This window comes from Trichomycterus rosablanca, chromosome 14 (genome assembly GCF_030014385.1).
Source record: "Trichomycterus rosablanca isolate fTriRos1 chromosome 14, fTriRos1.hap1, whole genome shotgun sequence".
Lineage (NCBI taxonomy): Eukaryota > Metazoa > Chordata > Actinopteri > Siluriformes > Trichomycteridae > Trichomycterus > Trichomycterus rosablanca.
The window spans coordinates 29,617,768-29,638,838 of record NC_086001.1 but is presented as its reverse complement, the minus strand read 5'-3'; the positions used below and the strand labels follow the sequence as shown (position 1 = coordinate 29,638,838).

The 21,071-nt window shown below is 38.7% G+C and overlaps 1 protein-coding gene, 2 non-coding genes and 1 pseudogene across 3 annotated transcripts; 2 read left to right on the top strand and 2 right to left on the bottom strand.

Moving 5' to 3' along the window:
* The window catches only part of LOC134326282 (zinc finger protein 850-like), a 151,292-nt pseudogene that overhangs the window by 18,763 nt on the left and 111,458 nt on the right, over positions 1 to 21,071 (top strand).
* On the top strand, positions 24 to 97 carry trnan-guu (transfer RNA asparagine (anticodon GUU)). Its single transcript has one exon. It is a non-coding gene; the product is annotated as a tRNA-Asn (tRNA).
* trnak-cuu (transfer RNA lysine (anticodon CUU)) lies at positions 314 to 386 on the bottom strand. The gene has a single exon. It is a non-coding gene; the product is annotated as a tRNA-Lys (tRNA).
* LOC134326888 (zinc finger protein 79-like) lies at positions 7,212 to 7,931 on the bottom strand (the record flags this gene model as incomplete). The annotated part of the gene is made up of 1 exon (XM_063009012.1): positions 7,212 to 7,931. A coding segment is annotated over one exon (720 nt), but the record flags the coding sequence as incomplete, so codon positions are not given.

The window sequence follows — 21,071 nt, the reverse complement described above, 5'->3', positions numbered from 1 at the left end:
TCCAATGAAAAAGCAGTGCTTGTGTCTCTGTGGTGCAATCGGTTAGCGCGTTCGGCTGTTAACCGAAAGGTTGGTGGTTCGAGCCCACCCAGGGACGAGTGCCTTTTATTGCACAACCTGCCTGTTGATCAAACGGATATGAGACACAAGAACAATGTGTAGTCCCACAGAATAGTGGAAATAAGTAACTGAAAAACATCCAGTAAACAACAGTCCTACGAGCACAAAAAACCACCTGATAAGTCACCGGAGACCGGCTGTCCAAAGTGGAAGAACGTCCTTTTGGTTTCAGTAGATGTTAAATGAAGATACTCGCCCAACGTGGGGCTCGAAGCCACGACCTTGAGATTAAGAGTCTCATGCTCTACCGACTGAGCTAGCCGGGCTTAAGCAGTATGTCAGAACAGACAGCTCATCAGTCAGACCATCAGAGAGATGTAGGTTTAATAGTGTTATTTTAAATAAACAAAAATAAATGAAATAAAACAATTTTACTTTCAAAGAATGTGCACAGTGAAATACACTGAAAACCTCAAAAGGTCGTCCTAACATGAGTGTGTTTCAGTGCTGTTTAATACAAATAAATAAAATATATAAGCACTGCAGGACGGATCAGCTGCATTCATCTTCCCCTCTATCAGGACTGCCACCACCATGCTTCACATTAGGTGCAGCATTAGCCGGGTGCCTGGTCTCCACCAGACATAATGTGTTTCTCGTGGTCCGAGAGACCTCTAGGTGCATTTTAGCACCTAGTTCAAATGGTTGATCTTCTGGAAGGTTCTCACGTCTCCACAAGGATACGCCGGAGGTTCCTGCTCACCTCCCGGCCAGGCCAGACTTCTTCCATTTATGGATGTTGGTGGTCTGTACCCTTGCCCAGATCTATGCCTCTAAGGTCTGCAGACGATTCCTTTGACCCCATGGCCACTGTGGACTGTGGGACCTCGTATAAGCAGGTGTCTGCAATCCCCAATCGTATCCAATCAAACCAATTGACCACAGGTGGCCTCCAGTTAAATTGGAGATGCATCTCAAGCGGTATCATACCCGTCTTTTGGGTGTCCTATCAAAGTCTGTGCACACAGACGCCTAAAAACATGCTAATAACACACAGACAACGGTACAGTTCACGTCTTTATTGAACAATTTATTTATTTAATAAACAAAGAAGCTGCTGGTAACTGTAAGAAGAATCTCCTCATCTTCCGGATCGAGATGCTCGTTGACCTGCGGACTACCGTTACGCTATCGTGACGTCCTGGAGGTCCGGTGAGGTCCTGTGAGGTCCTGTGAATAGAGACTTAAACCTTGCATAGATATCAAACCTTCATCATCTCCTACTCACCCAGAAAGACCTCCCAGAGCTCTCGAACCTTCTTATTCCTGGAAAAAAGCTCAAATCTTAAAAGGTTTGATTGTTTTTACCGTTAGCAGAAGCCTTCAGAAACCTGTATGGTTAAAAGTCTGGACCTATTTTTTGGGTTACTCATGGAACCACACGTCAGTGTTCATTTTGACAGCAAATTTTGATTTAGTTTTAGTCATAGTCTTTTGACTAAAATGTAATTTAGTTTCAGTCATAATTTAGTCATCTGAATTGTTTTAGTTTTAGTCTAGTTTTAGTTTCAGTCGACTAAAATAGGGCTGGGCGATTTTGCCAAATAAAAAAATCTCTATTATTTTAAAATGATAACCGATTGTTGATTACGATTTAGTTTTTTTTTTGTTCTTGTATAATGCAATTGAAACAAGACTCAAATTTTTTTTTTTTTGCATTGTAATTTAAAAGACTGCAGAAGTGCAAAAATAGTAACAGCACCACCTATAATTATCCTTTCAAGGGACTCAAACTTATAACAAAAACAATATCACAATAATTAACAATAATTAAAACAAAATAGAAATCTTAATTATCTATATCCTTTATAAGAATATCTCACAAACAACTCTTATTTTAAATAATGTGCAGCAGAGCCTCCTTACATTAGGAAAAGAACTACAAAAAGTTCTTTACAGGTTTCTTAAAAGGAACACGAGCCTGTACTGTACTGTTTCCACCACTGAGTGAGTCTGTATCAGTAGCTACACTGGGGGGGCATCAAGTAATCACTCAGCTCAGCTTTGATTTTGTCCTCTTGTTATTGGGGGTGGATGGAGGGGGCACGGTCTGCTTCTAACTATATGGACTACAATTCCCATGCTCCCCCGGACTGTCACGTGACTCTCATGTCCCGGTCAGCCAATCCTGATCGCGCTCACCGTCTCCGGAGTTTTGATTCAGTTCAGAGGTGTTTGATTCAGTGAATCTTAATTAAACTCTTCTGTTTGTGTCTTGTTTTGCCGATCGTGTTTGCGCTCCTTATTTCTGAATCTAACCGTTACCGTGTATAGTCCTTGTTGTCCTCCGTTTACTGTTTAGTTTATCCGCTGGTTTTGCACTCTACATGATTTTGTACACTGTTTTCACCCTTTTGATATTAAACTTTCCCTGATTTATGTTCTGTGAGTGTCTGGTCAGTTTCTGCCTCGTGACATGTTGGTATTTTAATTAAAATATAAAGTATGTAAACAATCGCAATTGTCACATTTCTAACATCGGGTGTAAACGTTCATGCGAATTAACCGAATTAATCGTGAAAATCTGCCAGCCCTAGACTAAAATATATATAAAGGGTGTAAAATGTAAATGCTTTTTAATCAGTTCACTTCAATTATTTAAGTAATTATGCACACTTACACAAAATGAAACATTTTTAACCAGTTATGGAATATTATTAATGTTTGAATGTGCAATACACACAAAAACAGATGTAACTTATTTCAAACAACATCTTTATTTACCTGACCTTGCTTATTGAGCATAACAATAACAAAATATTAATGACCAGTAGGCCTGCTCTGCCTGAAAAATATATGCATTGTTCATAACAAATTGCATATTACATTCTTTATAAAACTGGGTACCGTAAAAGCAGCAGTGCCATTATGTTGCCATTATACTGCCAGCAGTGCCAGATGTGGTTTCAGATTTGTTGTGTTTTTACCCGAGATCGTCGCCCCAGATGGTGTACACATCGTCTTGTTTTTCACGACGTGAAATGAGAAACGTGAAATGTGTCCATATATATCGTCTCTGCACTTTCTCCCTGTTGACATTGTGGAGTTAACCTAGTTCCATGAGTAACGACAGTTCATAGGCTAGTCTGGTCTTCCCGGGTTTAGATCAAATTTGTGCGAGTGTGGTCTTACAGCGGTACTGCAAAAGAAATTAGTACTGATAGGATGGCTACCCGGCTTGTCCCGCCTCTCCACATACGCTAAAGTAGTTATGATTGGATCTCTCCCTAACTCTCCAAAACTAAATCAGTTCTGATTGGATGTCGTCCCTGCCAAACATTTTTGTCTCGTTTTTATTTGTTGACGAAAATGTCAATTACACAAAATGAGTCTGAGACCATGATTTATGGTGGGCTGGCTGGTACATGTATGAATTATCTACCCTTGTGTTAAAACTTATTCCACATGCTTATAGTTGTAGCAACTAGTGAAAATGCTTCTATCTTGCATTTCTGCAAAGTAAAAAGGATTTCCATTCTTCATGATTCAGCTTTTACTGATTTATAATGAAGAACAGCGTATTAGATCCAGAAAAAATGCATTTCCTCTAGTAATACTGTTTAAAGCTTACAACAGACATGTTTATATTTGTTTTAAAGCTACGGTCAGTCAGTAGCCAGTTTTTTAAATGACTGAAAAATTTGCCATTGACCCCTTTGGGTACAAAACAAAAATGTTCAAATTTTTCTGGTAAATAGGGTTAGTAGTTCTACAACACTAGCTTTAGTTACAACAGTGTTTAGGTGTAATAAGTCAAATGAGATGGTTTTTTTAATCTGCATCCTTTATTTTTTTTTTATTTAGCAACATACAGAGATGTATAACAAGAAAAAGTTCTGAATGATACTAAAGTAAAGTGGCAAAAGGGAACATGAAACATTTTAAACTCATCAGTTTTGGTCTACTGTAATGTTTTTATAAAGCTATAAAACTACTTCCACTGACCAAAGTACACAGATCTCACACTTCTCAGAGACAATGTTTGAAGCCCAGGTTAATAAGACCTGCTAGTTAGAGAAGGCTCACTTGTTAGTTAGTTTAAGTCTAAAACTGGGTGTGGCCCGTACGGGGATCGAATCGAATACATACATGTATATATGAATACTATTTGAAAACTACTATATATGACACTATTTGAAAACTGGCGCACAAACTATTGTTTGACCATGCTGGCTAGCAAGAGACAGAATCATAGATTAGTTGGGGGTGGGTTGAATAGTGTGTTATCTGCAAGCATATGCATGACAAAAGAGGACTGATAGTGCTCTAATGGTTATGTAGAAGGAGGGGGTATGTCCTGAGGATCTCAGATTTTCAGTCAAGCTAGTGTTAAGAAGGTAAATAATCATGGAATGTCATGAAAGATGTTGGTTGTTCCCAGTCAGCTGTGTCTAAAATATGGACTGAGTACAAACTAAATGGGAAGGTTGTAAAAGGGAAGCATACTGGTAGACCAAGGAAGGCATCAAAGCGTCAAAATGAGAATGAGAAACAGGTGGGCGGAAAGTGGACTCAATGTCTGTGACCGAACTGTAAGAAATCACCTAAAAGAAATGGGCTTTACATAAAGAAAAGCCAAACAAAAGCCATCATTAACACCTAAACAGAAAAGAACAAGGTTAAAGTGGGCTAAAGAAAAGCAATCATGGACTGTGGGTGACTGGATGAAAGTGATCTTCAGTGATGAATCGTGAATCTGCATTGGGCGAGGTGATGATGCTGGAACTTTTGTTTGGTGTCTGTCCAATGAAATGTATGAAGATAACTGCATGTAAAGTTCCACAGTGGTTGATGATATGGGCCTGCATGTCAGGTAAATGCACAGGGGAGATGGCAGTGTTCAATAAATGCCAAAGTCCATATTGAAATTTTGGACACTTTTCAGTTAAAAGGATGTTTGGTGATAATGATAATGCATCTTGCCATAGGACAAAGGACGTGAAAACTTTCCTTCAAGAAAACATATAATGTCAATGGCACGGCCTGCAAATAGTCCGGATCTCAATCCAGTTGAACATCTCTGGTGGAAATTGAAGAAGATGGTCAATGACAAGGCTCAAACCTGCAAAGCTGATCTTGCAACAGCAATAAGAGACAGTTGGAGGCAGATTGATGAAGAATACTGTTTGTCATTAGTTAACTCCATGCTTCAGAGAGTTCAAACCGTTATGAAAGCCAGAGGTGGTGCAACAAAGTACTAATGGAGTCATTACAGAGACGCACTTATAATTTAATGGGACTCCTGCACCTTTAAGCAGCGACTGCTGACGTCATAGTCACTGCAAATAACTTTGACCTTGGCTAGAAGCCATGTCACTTTTACGGCAAAAAGAACGCGGGGTAGCGTAGTCAGTAATGTAAATAATAATAATAAATACAAATAATTATCTTGCAATATAATACAGAAGCATCGTAGTGACAGTAGTGACGTTTATATTCTCAGTTGTTTGTAAATGTTTAGCGATTATATTACAGTGTTTAAGTTACAAATTTACCGTAATTCCATAATTAAATACGTTTGTTATCGCTACTATAGCAATTAGTATCTTTACACACAATGCTAACTCGTTAGCACTATTTTACGTTTGGTTACATCTCATATTGTACCAGATGTAACACTGTAACTACAGCTATATGCATGTACTGTATTAAGTTTTTTATTGTTTTTATTATGTAGTTTTACTCCATTCTGATACACACAGTGTATCATACAGCTAGAAAGCAAATAAAACCGACATAACTGTGTTCTGGAGGGAGTTGTCTGTCTAGTCTGTCTTAAAATACACTGTAAAATCCTACATAAACTGCATCTCCCAAAATGCATGCTGATTTTGTGACCCACAAAGTGACCCCATCCCGCCAGTAGATGATGTTTAAACATAATCCCAACATGTACAAGAAGAGAAAATTAAGCAGAATAAAAAAATTTAATGAAAGTGAATACAAGTTTGTGCTTTAGGAAGAGAAACCGGTGCATCTCTTGTGTTATGAGGCCATGTCTGTGGTAGAGGAGGACAATATAAATGTAGATAGACATTATAAATATACTGTATAAATTTGACAATTTGACACCAAACACAGAATTCAGCCTCCAAGAAAAACAGCAGACTGCACTCACAGCAGGATAAATTACAATTGACCCTTTCAGGGCCACCATAATGCTGATGTGGCCCTTGGTGAAAATAAGTTTGACACCCCTGCACTATAAGGTGGGATAATTAAACGTAAATGTGAGTATTTCTTTTAACAAGGGAGCCTATAGATAAACACAAAGAACAAAGACTCATGATGATAGAACAATGCAACACAGCCCTCCATTCACACCTTCTCATGTACATTCTGGTTGAGGACGGTTCATTATTTGCTAAGTGGAAATCATCTAAAGACTAGAATTTTGGAGTGTAGATCTAGAAGTGTTAAAGTAAGAGGCTATTCATTTATGAAAACTTAGCATTTATAATATAAAGAATTCTTGCAAACACCATAAAGACCAGGGTAAAATTCTTTCACTTGAAAGTAAAAGTTGTTCTGTGTTTATTAAAGTAGATTAAACTTGAATAAAGAACAAAAACAGATTCAGATCTGAGGTTGGTACATTACACCACATTACATTTGATGATTAATAATCATATTCATACCATCATGTACATTCGAAAACAGTTCTAGTGGATATTAGTAGAAAAAGAAAGTACACATAGCTTTTTCTGTACATGTAGTAGTGGAAAATCATTTTATTTTCTCCTCTGAATGCGCTGGTGTTTTTCAAGACGACTTCAGTCACAAAATCATAACTTCTGTGTGACCGTACTGGTGTCTATTAAAAATGCTGCTTCCAGTAAAACTTCATCTGCACTATAAGCAGCAATATAGGTCATCCTCTTATGTGAATGCGCTGGTGTGGTGTACCTAAAGGATATTCCTTTCACTAAAGTTCTTTTCAGACAGGGAACAGTGATGCGAACTCTCTCCTGTGTGAATGCGCTGGTGTTGTTGGAGAACACAATGTGCAATAAAATACTTCCCACACTCTTAACAGTGATGTAGTTTTTCTATGTGAATATGCTGATGCCGTTTGAGCAGTGATACGGTTTCTCTCCTGTGTGAATACGCTGGTGTTTTTGGAGGTTAACCTGTTGAGCAAAACTCTTTCCACACTCTGAGCAGTGATACGGTTTCTCTCCTGTGTGAACACGCTGGTGTACTTTTAGGGCACTACTTTGAGTAAAATTCTTTCCACACTCAGTGCAGTTATGCGGTTTCTCTCCTGTGTGAATACGCTGGTGGTTTTGAAGGGTACTATGTTCAGCAAAACTCTTTCTACACTCTGAGCAGTAATATGATTTCTCTCCTGTGTGAATACGCTGGTGTTTTTGAAGGTTACCCTGTTGAGCAAAACTTTTTCCACACTCTGAGCAGTGATACGGTTTCTCTCCTGTGTGAATACGCTGGTGTTTTTGAAGGTTACCCTGTTGAGCAAAACTCTTTCCACAATCTGAGCAGTGATATGGCTTCTCTCCTGTGTGAATGCGCTGGTGTTTTTGGAGCGTATTCTGTTGAGAAAAACTGCTTCCACACTCTAAGCAGTGATATGGCTTCTCTCCTGTATGAATGCGCTGGTGTTTTTGAAGGGTACCCTGTTGAGCAAAACTCTTCCCACACTCTGAGCAGTGATATGGCTTCTCTCCTGTGTGAATGCGCTGGTGTCGTTGGAGATGACTCTGCGTAGTAAAACTCTTCCCACACTCTGAGCAGTGATATGGCTTCTCTCCTGTGTGAATACGCTGGTGTTGTTGGAGATTACTCTGCGTAGTAAAACTCTTCACACACTCTGAGCAGTGATGAAAGTTCTTCATGTTTATGCTTTGATAAGACTGTAGAAACTGTTTCCTTGGAAAGCAACAGAAACTAAGAAACAAGTCGATTAATTAGAATTACTTTTACTACATTAATACCACAATAATATTAAACTCTTCACCTAGTAATAAAAACATTAAATTCACTTCACGTCTAAGTGAGAATCTGAATTCAAAGAACATCAGGATAAAATACTTATAAATACTGCAGATATTAATAATTAAATAACTATAAATAACTTGATATAAATAAAGATATAAGAGATCTGACTTTCTCAACATCAGTCCTGCACCAAGCAAATCTAATCCAGTTCATGACAGGACTAATAATTAGCTCACAAGTGTAAATCTTTGGTGTGCTGGGAGTAAAAAAGGCTTCATAAATCACCACAATTATGAGCATAAAGCTATTTTAAACAGTCTGAATATATTAACCTGATAATATTAAATAACATCATAAAATAAAAACAACAACAAATGCAACATAAATGTAAAAGAAACAAACAAGAAAACCCTTTACCTTCCTGTTAGAATCCTGGCAGCCACTTTAACAAAGCTGGTGTCTCCAGCAGGTCGTTTCTAATGAAGAACGTGCAGAAGATCCTTCTTACCAAGTGACTCAGCTACAGGTCTAGAGTTTAGTCCTTAAATAGAGCTGAGGACAAAGACCCAAGACCAGTTCAAAACTCTGCATTGGTCAATCATCAGACAACCATTCACACCTTCTTGTGTGAAGTACTAGCTCATTATCTATGGAACGTGTGCAAATGAAGTAGATGGAGACACAAAGCATGATGGGTGAAGTCAAACTACACCTATTTATCTCAGCAGAGAAGTTATTTACATTTAATCCTAAACACAAACAAGGAATTGAAAGGCTATTCTGTAAAGTGAAATGACATGAACTTAGATAAAGCTTTTATGATAAGAATGTAAGTCATGTAAAATGCTGTATGTAAATTTGTGTGAATTAGTTTCTACTGTATATGAGGAACAATAAGAAAACTAGAAGAGGAAACACCCACCTATAGATTTATCTGTATTTATGGTGTAGAAATATTTACTCTGCACTTGTGTGTCTGTGAACTGTTTGATTTACTACTGCGGTCAAGCCTCCACTTCAAAATGCTCAGTCAAATCAGCTCCCACATTGTTTGTGAAGATGTGTGTATACTAAACATTACGGTAAAAGCGTCTGGCGGAACTATTTAGGATAGAATTTCAGGCTTTAAAATAAAAGGTTTGGTAATAACTGGACATTATGATTTTACTTTAAATTTAAAGTCAAATAAAACTTAATCTCTTATTGTTACTAAAAGGAATTCTCTTGTTTTCACAGAACAATTCCACTTCATAATGATAGTACACAACATGTAGGTTACAAATACATTCTAGAAATGTGACAATATAAAAGGCCTTTATTTTAAAGTTTAAGGGTACGAAAAAAAATAGGGTTTAAATCAGTGGTGGGCAATTAAATTTTCCAAGGGGCTACATAAGAAACTGGGACTGTTGTGGAGGGCCGGACCAATAAGGTGAACTTAATTCTAATATCTTTATCCAAAGTGATTTACAATACAGTTACAGTATACAGTCTGAGCAATTGAGGGTTATGGGTCTTGCTCAAGGGTCCAACAGCAGCAACCTGGCTGTGGTGGGGCTTGAACCAGCAACCTTCTAATTACTAGTCCACTAACCACTAGGCTACGACTGCTCACTCTTTATGAGAAGCAGTAGATTGTACAGTTCTTATAAGCTGTTAATGTTTAGATGTTACAATCAGAAAATTAGAAGTAGGCAGAGTAAAAATGTTCTTATATTTCTGTTTAGTATCGTAACAGCGATTTAGAGCCTAAATTCTGATCCTTAACCAGCATTACACCTGACTTCAGTTAATAAATACTTCAGAAGTTCATGTCTTGTTAAAAACTCCTTCTGTTCACATTATGGTGAAGCTGGAAACACTCACACACACGTAAATCAAAACTTACGGTAATTTAAAGATATAGCGTTCCCGTCAAAATCAATCCTGTTGTAATGCATGTTTGATGTACGTTTATTTACATCTAATTTTTAATTGCCACAAACCTCATGCGGGCCGGTTGGGGATGTCTCGCGGGCCGGATGTAAAATGACGATTATAAAATGACTAATAGTTTAATGATAAAATATTACTAGCTGTAATACCAATGTAAACAAAATACATCACAAAAAATGAAAAAAATACTGTAAAATGAAAGTATATTATTATTAATAATAAAAGATTCACTAGTAGTACTGATCGATCATTTGCCATTTCACCAATATCTGTGACACCCTGGATTCTGGGCTAGTTTCAGCTTCAGGGTTGATTTTAGACCAGACATTAGGCTGAACCTGGCAACTCTCGCGATTTTCAAATTGGGTTACTTTCCAAATGTGTCACGGCTGTCTAAAAGCTTTCATTACAAACCGTACAAAATGTTTTTAATAAGGATTTGCGCTCACATACCTATGAACAAGTTCTGCTAGTTTTAGCATGTGAAGGACGGGTTTAGACAGACTTTGAGCTGGATATTTGTGCTGGACTTGGCATCCCTGGGTGGAGTTGAATTGTTTGGCGTTGGTTCCAGTCACTGCTGGAGGTGACCAGACCGAGTACAAGTACAGTCTGTGTTCCTGTAGTTATGAACTGCTCTCATTCTCAGCAGTTTAAACAGGATTTGAATGGAAGGTAAAGCTCTTATTTTCAGGTTTTATTTCCTTCCCTTTATTAATCTTTATGTTTCCTCAGTGAGCTCGTATCACTGCTCAGAATGTAGAAAGTGCTTCAGTAAATCCAACAGTTCACATATTTCTACACCATAAATACAGATAAATCTATAGGTGGGTGTTTCCTCTTCTAGTTTTCTTATTGTTCCTCATATACAGTAGAAACTCATATACAGCATTTTACATGACTTACATTTACATTTACATTTTCAGCATTTAGCAGACGCTCTTATCCAGAGCGACTTACAGAAGTGCTTCTATAGTGAACATTTCATTTCTCAAGTTTAGGTAAACAACAGTCAATGAACACAAATCTGCTAAAACCTGTTAAAAGGCTTTTTTTTTTTTTTTTTTTTTTTTTTTTTTTTTTTTTTTTTTTTTTTTTTATAAATGGAAAAGAATGGAACAAAATGTTAGTAAATAAGTACAGTCAGCCTAAGTGTTTAGTAAAAAGGTGGGTTTTTAATCGTTTTTTAAAGACAACAAGAGACTCAGATGTTCGGACAGACACAGGAAGTTCATTCCACCACTTCGGCGCTAGAACAGAGAACAGCCTTGATGCTTGTCTTCCTTTAGTCCTGGATGGGGGCTCAAGTCGAGCAAGACTAGAGGCTCGACTTAAATTCTTATCATAAAAGCTTTATCTAAGTTCATGTCATTTCACTTTACAGAATAGCCTTTCAATTCCTTGTTTGTGTTTAGGATTAAATGTAAATCACTTCTCTGCTGAGATAAATAGGTGTAGTTTGACTTCACCCATCATGCTTTGTGGCTCCATCTAATTCATTTGCACACGTTCCATAGATAATGAGCTAGTACTTCACACAAGAAGGTGTGAATGGTTGGCTGATGATTGACCAATGCAGAGTTTTGAACTGGTCTTGGGTCTTTGTCCTCAGCTCTATTGAAGGACTAAACTCTAGACTTGTAGCTGAGTCACTTGGTAAGAAGGATCTTCTGCACGTTCTTCATTAGAAACGACCTGCTGGAGACACCAGCTTTGTTAAAGTGGCTGCCAGGATTCTAACAGGAAGGTAAAGGGTTTTCTTGTTTGTTTCTTTTACATTTATGTTGCATTTGTTGTTGTTTTTATTTTATGATGTTATTTAATATTATCAGGTTAAAATATTCAGACTGTTTAAAATAGCTTTATGCTCATAATTGTGGTGATTTATGAAGGCTTTTTTACTCCCAGCAAACCAAAGATTTACACTTGTGAGCTAATTATTAGTCCTGTCATGAACTGGATTAGATTTGCTTGGTGCAAGACTGATGTTGAGAAAGTCAGATCTCTTATATCTTTATTTATATCAAGTTATTTATAGTTATTTAATTATTAATATCTGCAGTATTTATAAGTATTTTATCCTGATGTTCTTTAAATTCAGATTCTCACTTAGACGTGAAGTGAATTTAATGTTTTTATTACTAGGTGAAGAGTTTAATATTATTGTGGTATTAATGTAGTAAAAGTAATTCTAATTAATCGACTTGTTTCTTTGTTTCTGTTGCTTTCCAAGGAAACCGTTTCTACAGTCTTATCAAAGCATAAACATGAAGAACTTTCATCACTGCTCAGAGTGTGCGAAGAGTTTTACTACGCAGAGTAATCTCAAACAACACCAGCGTATTCACACAGGAGAGAAGCCATATCACTGCTCAGAGTGTGGGAAGATTTTTCTATGCAGAGTAATCTCAAACAACACCAGCGCATTCATACAGGAGAGAAGCCATATCACTGCTCAGAGTGTGGGAAGAGTTTTACTACGCAGAGTAATCTCCAACGACACCAGCGCATTCACACAGGAGAGAAGCCATATCACTGCTTAGAGTGTGGAAGCAGTTTTTCTCAACAGAATACACTCCAAAAACACCAGCGCATTCACACAGGAGAAAAGCCATATCGCTGCTCAGAGTGTGGAAGCAGTTTTTCTCAACAGAATACACTCAAAAAACACCAGCGCATTCACACAGGAGAGAAGCCATTTCAGTGTTCAGAGTGTGAAAAGAGTTTTACTCAAAGTAGTGACCTTAAAGTACACCAGCGTGTTCACACAGGAGAGAAACCTTATCACTGCTCAGAGTGTGGGAAGAGTTTTGCTAACAGTAATGCTCTTAAAGTACACCAGCATGTTCACACAGGAGAGAAACCATATTACTGCTCAGAGTGTGGAAAGAGTTTTATTCAAAGTAGTGACCTTAAAGTACACCAGCGTGTTCACACTGGAGAAAAGCCGTATCACTGCTCAGAGTGTGGAAAGAGTTTTGCTCAACAGGTTAACCTTAAAAAACACCAGCGTATTCACACAGGAGAGAAACCATATTACTGCTCAGAGTGTGAAAAGAGTTTTGCTTACAGTGATGCTCTTAAAGTACATCAGCGTATTCACACAGGAGAGAAACCATATTACTGCTCAGAGTGTGGAAAGATTTTTGCTTATGAAAAGAATCTCAAGGTGTTCGCGAGGTGTTGGCCGAAGAAGGGGGGTAACACCGCTGGTAGATAAGTGGCACGGCGCTCTCCAGCAGTTTATGCTGGTCAGCGCCATGCCAGCTACCGGGTGTGATTTAATTGCGGACTTAAACGACTAAATGTAACGGCGCTGTCACCAGCCAGAGTGGCTGGGAAGTGGCTGTTTATAAACAGCGCTCCAGAGGGCTAAACGCGACGCTGTCACCAGCGCTTTGCGCTGGGAGGGGGTTGCGTTCCTCTGGGCGTCCCTAATGGATCTCAAGGTGGCGGCGGCACGGCGGCAGCGGCTCGGCGGCGGCGACCTGTTGGCGACCTAATGGCGGCGACCAGGCGGCGGCGGCACAATGGCGGCGGCACGGCGGCGGCGGCGGCGACCTGGCGGCGGCCCAATAGCGGTGGCCCGGTGGCGGCGGCACGGCGGCGGCAGCACAGTGCGGCGGCACAACCTAGAATTAAAATAAACAAACATAAAAGGGCACCGCAGTGCCAAACAAACTGAAAGAAAGAAAAAAGAAAATGGCCAACAAAAGCAGAAGGTGCGACGGCTGCAGCTCTGCACCTCCTCCTTAAATAAGGGAAGGCACAAGGCACAGCTGCAGCCCGTTCGCCCTAACGAGCTGGCCAGGTATTTAAATGAGCAGCTCGTTTCTGCTCTGTAAGGCCTGTGGTGTCAGGGAGAGATGGCACATACCCCTGACGCCACAGAGCCTAACACTTCAATTATCAAATGTACATGATGGTATGAATATGATCATTAATCATTAAAAGTTATGTGGTGTAATGTACCAACCTCAGATCTGAATCTGTTTTTGTTCTTTATTCAAGTTTAATCTACTTTAATAAACACAGAACAACTTTTACTCTCAAGTGGAAGAATTTTACCCTGGTCTTTATGGTGTTTGCATACATTCTTCATATTATGAATGCTAAGTTTTCATAAATGAATATGTGACAGGTTGTCTCCCTTCCTGCCACCATATGGCACTGTGCCAATTAATGGAGTGCCTGGTTTGAGGGGCGGCATAATGCATCATTAGATAAATAGAGGGGTGGATACACCTGTCGCTCCTCTTCCCTCGTTTCTTTCCGGTGGTGGTGATCTGTTTGGCGTGGCCGTTCCAGGTGCACGATCTTCCCCATTCAGGTAATGCATTCTGCTAGCCTCCCGCTGTTGTGTGTGGAAAACGGGCGTGTTGGTAACGCGATTTCTGCTCATTATAGCGTAATTGGCTGCAGTGGCCATGGGGGAACGCATCGCTCCACCGGAAGCCCTTCTTGGGTGCGCTTGCCTGTCTGCCGGTAAGTTCACTTGTGTTACAAGCTGTGGCACAAGCCTTTGATCCCCGGTCTCTCGTGGGCGTCACTGTAGCGTCGCGACGTGGTATGTATGAGTTTATATTTTTATGAATATTAGTTTATTTGATTATTTTAACTTGGGTACTAAATTATCGTGGTATGCCTTTCTTGTAGAGAACGGCGTAAATCGTTGGTTTGTATTCAGCTTTCCCTGGATTCATGCTGCTGTTTTGGCTCTATTTAATAGTGGGATATGTCAGTCGCTTCATGGTGACTTCAGCTTGTCTGTAATAACACTGGGTTGCTGAATAGCCGTGGTGACGGCTAATGAATGTGTCCGTCCTGAGTAAAAGGAATTAATAATCTACAGGGCATTGCTACGTCTTCAAAATGGCCGATGGGTTTTAATTAAAGGACATTCTACTGGTATTTTAACATGTCTTATGTGTTAAATGTAATTGATTAGTTAATATCTTTATGTAGTTTTTGGTACATTTGTATGTCATTTAATTGTTTCTTTTCACACCAGTCTGGCATAGCTTTTTGTTTGGTATATTGTGATTGTGTTTTTGTGTGTTTGGTTAGGTGCTGTGGCTCAGGCGGCAGTCCAGTCCTTGGTAGTGATTTTTCTTCACATTTCTTTTTTTGCAGGGTGAGTGTAGTGTCACGGTGGTTGATTTAATAGATTCTTGATATCTTTGGTCTGCCCTGGCCGCCTGGTAAGCCCCAGCAATCCTTTCTTCTAATTTATTGGTATTTATGTTGGGTAACTGTGTGTGTGTGTGTGTGTGTAAATTTGATTTCTTTTGTTAACTGTTGTGATGTGTAATAAAGCCTTTGTGGTTAAATTGAAAACCGTCTCTTGCCCCGTGGTATTATTGAACCTGTGAGATCTTGTATGTTAAAAGTTAGAGACTTAGAATTTCCTGTGGATGAGATTACCCCAGGTGGCGTTGTCGCAACAACCTTATATTTGCCATTGCCCTTCCCTTCGCCATTCTGCCACATATATACAAAACAGTTACATGTGCAAAAATATAAAATAGAATAAAATATTAATAAAAACTGCAAAATAATAACAATAAAAATTATACACACACAGAGAGAGAGAGAGAGACACACACACTCAAACTGATCGTTATTACTACCTCATTACTGTACATATTATAATTTTTATTATTATTTTGCACTGTTTTTATTAATATTTTATTCTATTTTATATTTTTGCACATGTAACTGTTCTGTATATATTTGTTCTTTCTCATTGTTATTTTTATTATTTCTCTCTAACTTGCTTTGGTAATACGAATGTCCTTATTTGTCATGCCAACAGTGGTGTATAAAGTACCGGAAGTCCATACTTGAGTAAAAGTACAAGTATCTTACCAGAAATTTACTTTAATAGAAGTAAAAGTCACCTTTTAGAATATTACTTAAGTAAAAGTCTAAAAGTATCTGATGTTTAATGTACTTAAGCATCAAAAGTAATTTGATATTAAATGTACTTAAGTATTAAAAGTAAAAGTAAATGCTGTTAGTATAAATGGAAGCGGTCATTTTAAATATAAAGATTGTTTTTTTTAAGCCAGTAAACCACCTTAACAATTAACCTGTTTTTTTCCTTTCATCTGAACATTTGTGCCAATTCATGATCATAATCATTGTTCACATCACCTGTTTGAAATCATGACATTATTTAGTTGTTTTTTTAACTTATTACTAGCCCTAAATGTTCCTGTTCCAACGTTTTTAGAATGTGAGTCGATGTAAATGTAAGAAACACTGCATCTATTTTATTTGCAATTTCTATACGGTCCCATTTTTTTTATTTGGGTAGTATATTTCAATAACAAAAAATAATTTTGGCATAATTAATTTAAAGCAAAACTCAAGAGACTTTAACATGTGTGGCACTTTTATCCCTTTAATGATCTGTTCAACCATTATTTCAAATCAAAATATTTGAGTAAAATAATCTGTATTTAAATAATCTTTTTGGGCTGTATCTACTCACTGAATGGCATGTCTTAAACTAAAAAAATATTGGTATTCTTACTTTAAGAAAACACCATTTCTAACTTGAAGCCAACAGCTGAAAAATCATTAATAATAAGTTAATAATAAGTTGGATAAATTGAGTTCTTGTTGAGATCATTAAAGGGTTAAAGACGTGCTGCATGTTCCTCAGCACCATGAATCTCCTCTGCCGGTCTAATACAGAAGTTATCTGAGGAAATATCTATCTGTAGGTGAGTTTTTAAAAATAATGGACGTGTCTTCATGAGTTTTGCAGTCAATGAATTCCAAACAAATGTAGTGAAACGTTTTATTTGTGGTTCGAATGTAATCGGTAAAAATGGTAGGTAGATATCTGAACAATGTTAATAATATGAAAAAACCGCTGATGCTGCAGCTTTACTTTGTTAATCATTGTTAAGTTACATCAGTGTGTTGGACGGGGAGCTTCTGAAATCTCCATATTTGCGGGTCTTTGGGTGAACGACACACTTTTAGAAAACTCCGATAGCTTTTAGTGCACGTTTGCACATGCGCAATAATGTGTTTAACCACCGTCTAACTTACAAGCGCAGATTCACCAAACCAGCGTGCAGTCCGTCACACATCTCACATCATTTACCTTCATTCTGTAGTAACGAGTAACGAGTTTACATACAGCGAATGTAACGGAGTAAAAGTACACAATTTCTTTAGAAAATGTAGTGGAGTAAAAGTGAAAGTTGCTGAAAATGTTTATACTCCAGTAAAGTACAAATACTTCAAAAAACTACTTAAGTACTGTAACGAAGTATTATTACTTCATTACTATACACCACTGTCTGTATCTTCACTGCTGAGTTCAATGTTCTGTAACATGTCAGGAAACGTTGTGCCTTCTTTCACCTCATATTACTGACTTCATACACAAAATGACGAACAAATGTGAAAATAAACATCCATAAACCTTCATATATTCAGTGAGTTTATTTATCTATTATTTAATGTTATAAGATTTTGAGGCTTGTTGATCCTGGTCATCCATGTTCTACACTTCTCATACAGCTGTGTGGATCAACAAGGGCGGCACCTCAGTGGAGTTCATCTAACCAGTCACACACAGATACCCAAACTGCATTGTTAGAGAGAGAGAGAGAGAGAGAGAGAGAGAGAGAGAGAGAGAGAGAGAGAGAGAGAGAGAGAGATCTGCAACAATCACTGAAATGTGAAATTGAGATGTAATGTTTCCTGATTGGATGGCGCCACCATCATCCCTCCTTGTCGCACCGACGACATCTCCTGCTAAATAAAACAAGAAGAGATGTAAGAACATTCCAGAAGCTGTAGTGTTTGGACAGATGAGCATGTAGAGCAGCGTTTATCAGGTAAAATACACTGATTGTGGAAATGTTACCTGGATTTCTTACACGTCCGCTCAGCTACACACTGGACTACTGCGCTGCTTCCTTCTCAAGAGCAAAAGATACGTAGCTGTGGTCTGATCAAACTTCCACTACACACACACACACACACATCTCTTTTAGATGGAGCTCAAGAACATCAATATTAATAAATGGCATCTGTGTTGGTGCAGATACAAGTACTGAAATGTACCTCAGACACGAGCTGCTTGGTGCTTTGGTTGGACTGTCTGAACATCACAGCCATCTCGGTGATGCTCTCCTAATCTAGATGATCCAGCTGAGACACAAACACACACACAGACACAAATATATGAGTATGTAGGATAATAAAGATACAATCTTCTGTACGGTGGATCTCCATCATGTCACTGTACTACGTCTAGGGTGGATGTTGCATGTGCTGTGCCATTCCACAGGGCTGCTGTACCCCTTCATTACCCACTCATGATCCAGCAGATGCTCCACCTTTATACGCCGCTCTGGAACCACCTACAGGACAAGATACAAGAACTTCAGGTGAAGAAGCCCACAGATAAACACACACCCGCTTTGCTCACATTAAACACACCATAAACACACACCTGCAGCATTTCCTTAATCAGCAGTACAGAACCAGGAGACAGCCAGTCAGGAGTGTCATAATGTCCTTTCTGAGGAAACACAGAGCAAAACAATCACATCTGATCAAAGACCATCACCACAAGCCATTACTGTTACTTTTACTGTATGTTTAACATGCTGCTGAGCATTAAATAATAGATTCAGTTTTATAATCGTAACAAGACGTGTATGCCAATGGTGTTGCATTGTAGTTTCAAGACTTACAGTAATTTGTTCATGGAGCTCCACAAAGTTGTCACCATCGAACAAGAGGTAGCCACACAGCATGTCATATAGGACAACACTTAAGCTCCAAACATCTGCCTAAACACACACACACACACACACACATATATATATATTGTTAGGCTCTGTGGCATCAGGGGAATGTACCATCTCTCCCTGACGCCACAGGCCTTACAGAGCAGAAACGAGCTGTGCCTTTAATTACCTGGCCAGCTCGTTAGGGCGAAGTGGCTGCACCTGTGCCTTCCCTTATTTAAGGGATAGGTGCAGAGCTGTAGCCGTCGCACCTTCTGCTCTTGTTGGCTGATTCTTTTTTGAAGAATCAGCTGCCGTCGAGCCGCCGTGCCGCCGCCACCTAGAGACCCCATTATTGCGCCCAGAGGAACGTGACCCCCTCCCAGCTACCGCTGGTGACAGCGTCACGTTCCGCCCTCTGGAGCGCATGAGCAAATGGCCACTTCCCAGCCACCCTGGCTGGTGACAGCGCCTTTGCCTTTAACTTTTGAAACCCGCAAATCAATCACACCCGGTAGCTGGCATGGCTCTAGCCAGCATAAGTTGCTGGAAAGCGCCATGCCACGCAGCTATTGTCGGTGTTACCCCCCCTTCTTCGGCCAACAGCGCGAGGTGTCATGAAAATAATTTCAAACGGCATCAGCGTATTCACGTAGATTTACTACATCACTGTTAAGAGTGTGGGAAGTATTTTTATTCCACATAATGTTCTCCAACAACACCAGCGCATTCACGCATTAATCTACTTTAATAAACACAGAACAACTTTTACTTTCAAGTGGAAGAATTTTACCCTGGTCTTTATGGTGTTTGCATAAATTCTTCATATTATGATTGCTAAGTTTTCATAAATGAATAGCCTCTTACTTTAACACTTCTAGGTCTACACTCCAAAATTCTAGTCTTTAGATCATTTCCACTTAGCAAATAATGAACCGTACTTCACCAGAATGTACATGAGAAGGTGTGAATGGAGGGCTGTGGACTGAACAGTGTTGCATTGTTCTATCATCATGAGTCTTTGTTCTCTGTGTTAATTTATAGACCAAATTAGTGGTAGCTAAACTCCTTTGTTAAAAGAAATACTCATATTTACGTTTAATTATCCCACCATCTTCTAGTGCATAAAACCCAGTTCATATAAATGCTAATACAGACTGAACTGAAATAACATTTAAAAATAAATAAATAAATACTATTGTGGTAGTTCAGGAGGTTTTCTTATCATGGAGGTGACCAACTGACCAAAACCAACTGAGGGGTCGGGAGACAAGTGTTTCTTTATTGATGAATAAATGTATTTGTTACACTGTAAATTCCATCTGAGTCCTCTGTGTGATGAGAGTTTGGTTTTGAATCCGATGTCAGCAAATGTGTCCACGGTTGTTAAATGGGACTAAACTCACGGTCCATGTATTTGTATGTAGGCTTGAGCTGGAGTGACAATAGAAAGTGGATGTAAATGACTGGGTGGGTAATAATTCAAAATAGTTCTTCATGTAACCTGAAATTCTATTCATAAATCATAACAGAATAAAAACTAAATCATTAATAAAGAAGATTGGAGAGGAGAAGATAACGAGAGGAAAGAACAGAAAAGAGTAGAAGTGAAATTCAGAGCTTTTAGTATTTAAAGTGTTACTATTAAATGTTCTTTTATGAGATCTAAAATGATTATACAAAATAAATACAATTACCAAGGTTTAGATGCCCACTAAAACTTAAGCATACCATAAACATGGATTAAATGCGGCTTTTTCTTCATCAAAGCTACACAATGAGACAAAGATCAGCTCATACTTTCATTTTTTACTACAGTAAAACACATTCAACTGACTTTTAAAGTGAAGTTCAAAATGTTGTACAGACATCGTCACCATCTAGTGGTCTTAAAATAGTTTACAGCTTGTTACTTATCGCAGATTTGAGATGTTATTATTATTACAGTGGAACCTCGGTATACGTCTGCTTTGGTATAAGTCCCACTTGGTATACGTCCTGTTTGGATAAGAAAAATGTAGCTTGGTATACGACCTTTATTTGGAATACGACTCGCATGCTAGAACTTGTATGGTTCAAAATCAGTCACGACACCGCGCACTACTCTTGTTTACCTCTGGCCAGACCAAGCCACGAGCATCATTACACCAGTTGCTACCATACAGTAAACAAGCCGCGCTATAACTCTACAGCTATAACTCTATAGCTATAACGCGCTATATAATGTTCAGGTACTGTAGTCCCGTTAACGGTGCGCCGTGTTGCTAGGCAACATGAGGGCGAACATAACATTCGCAA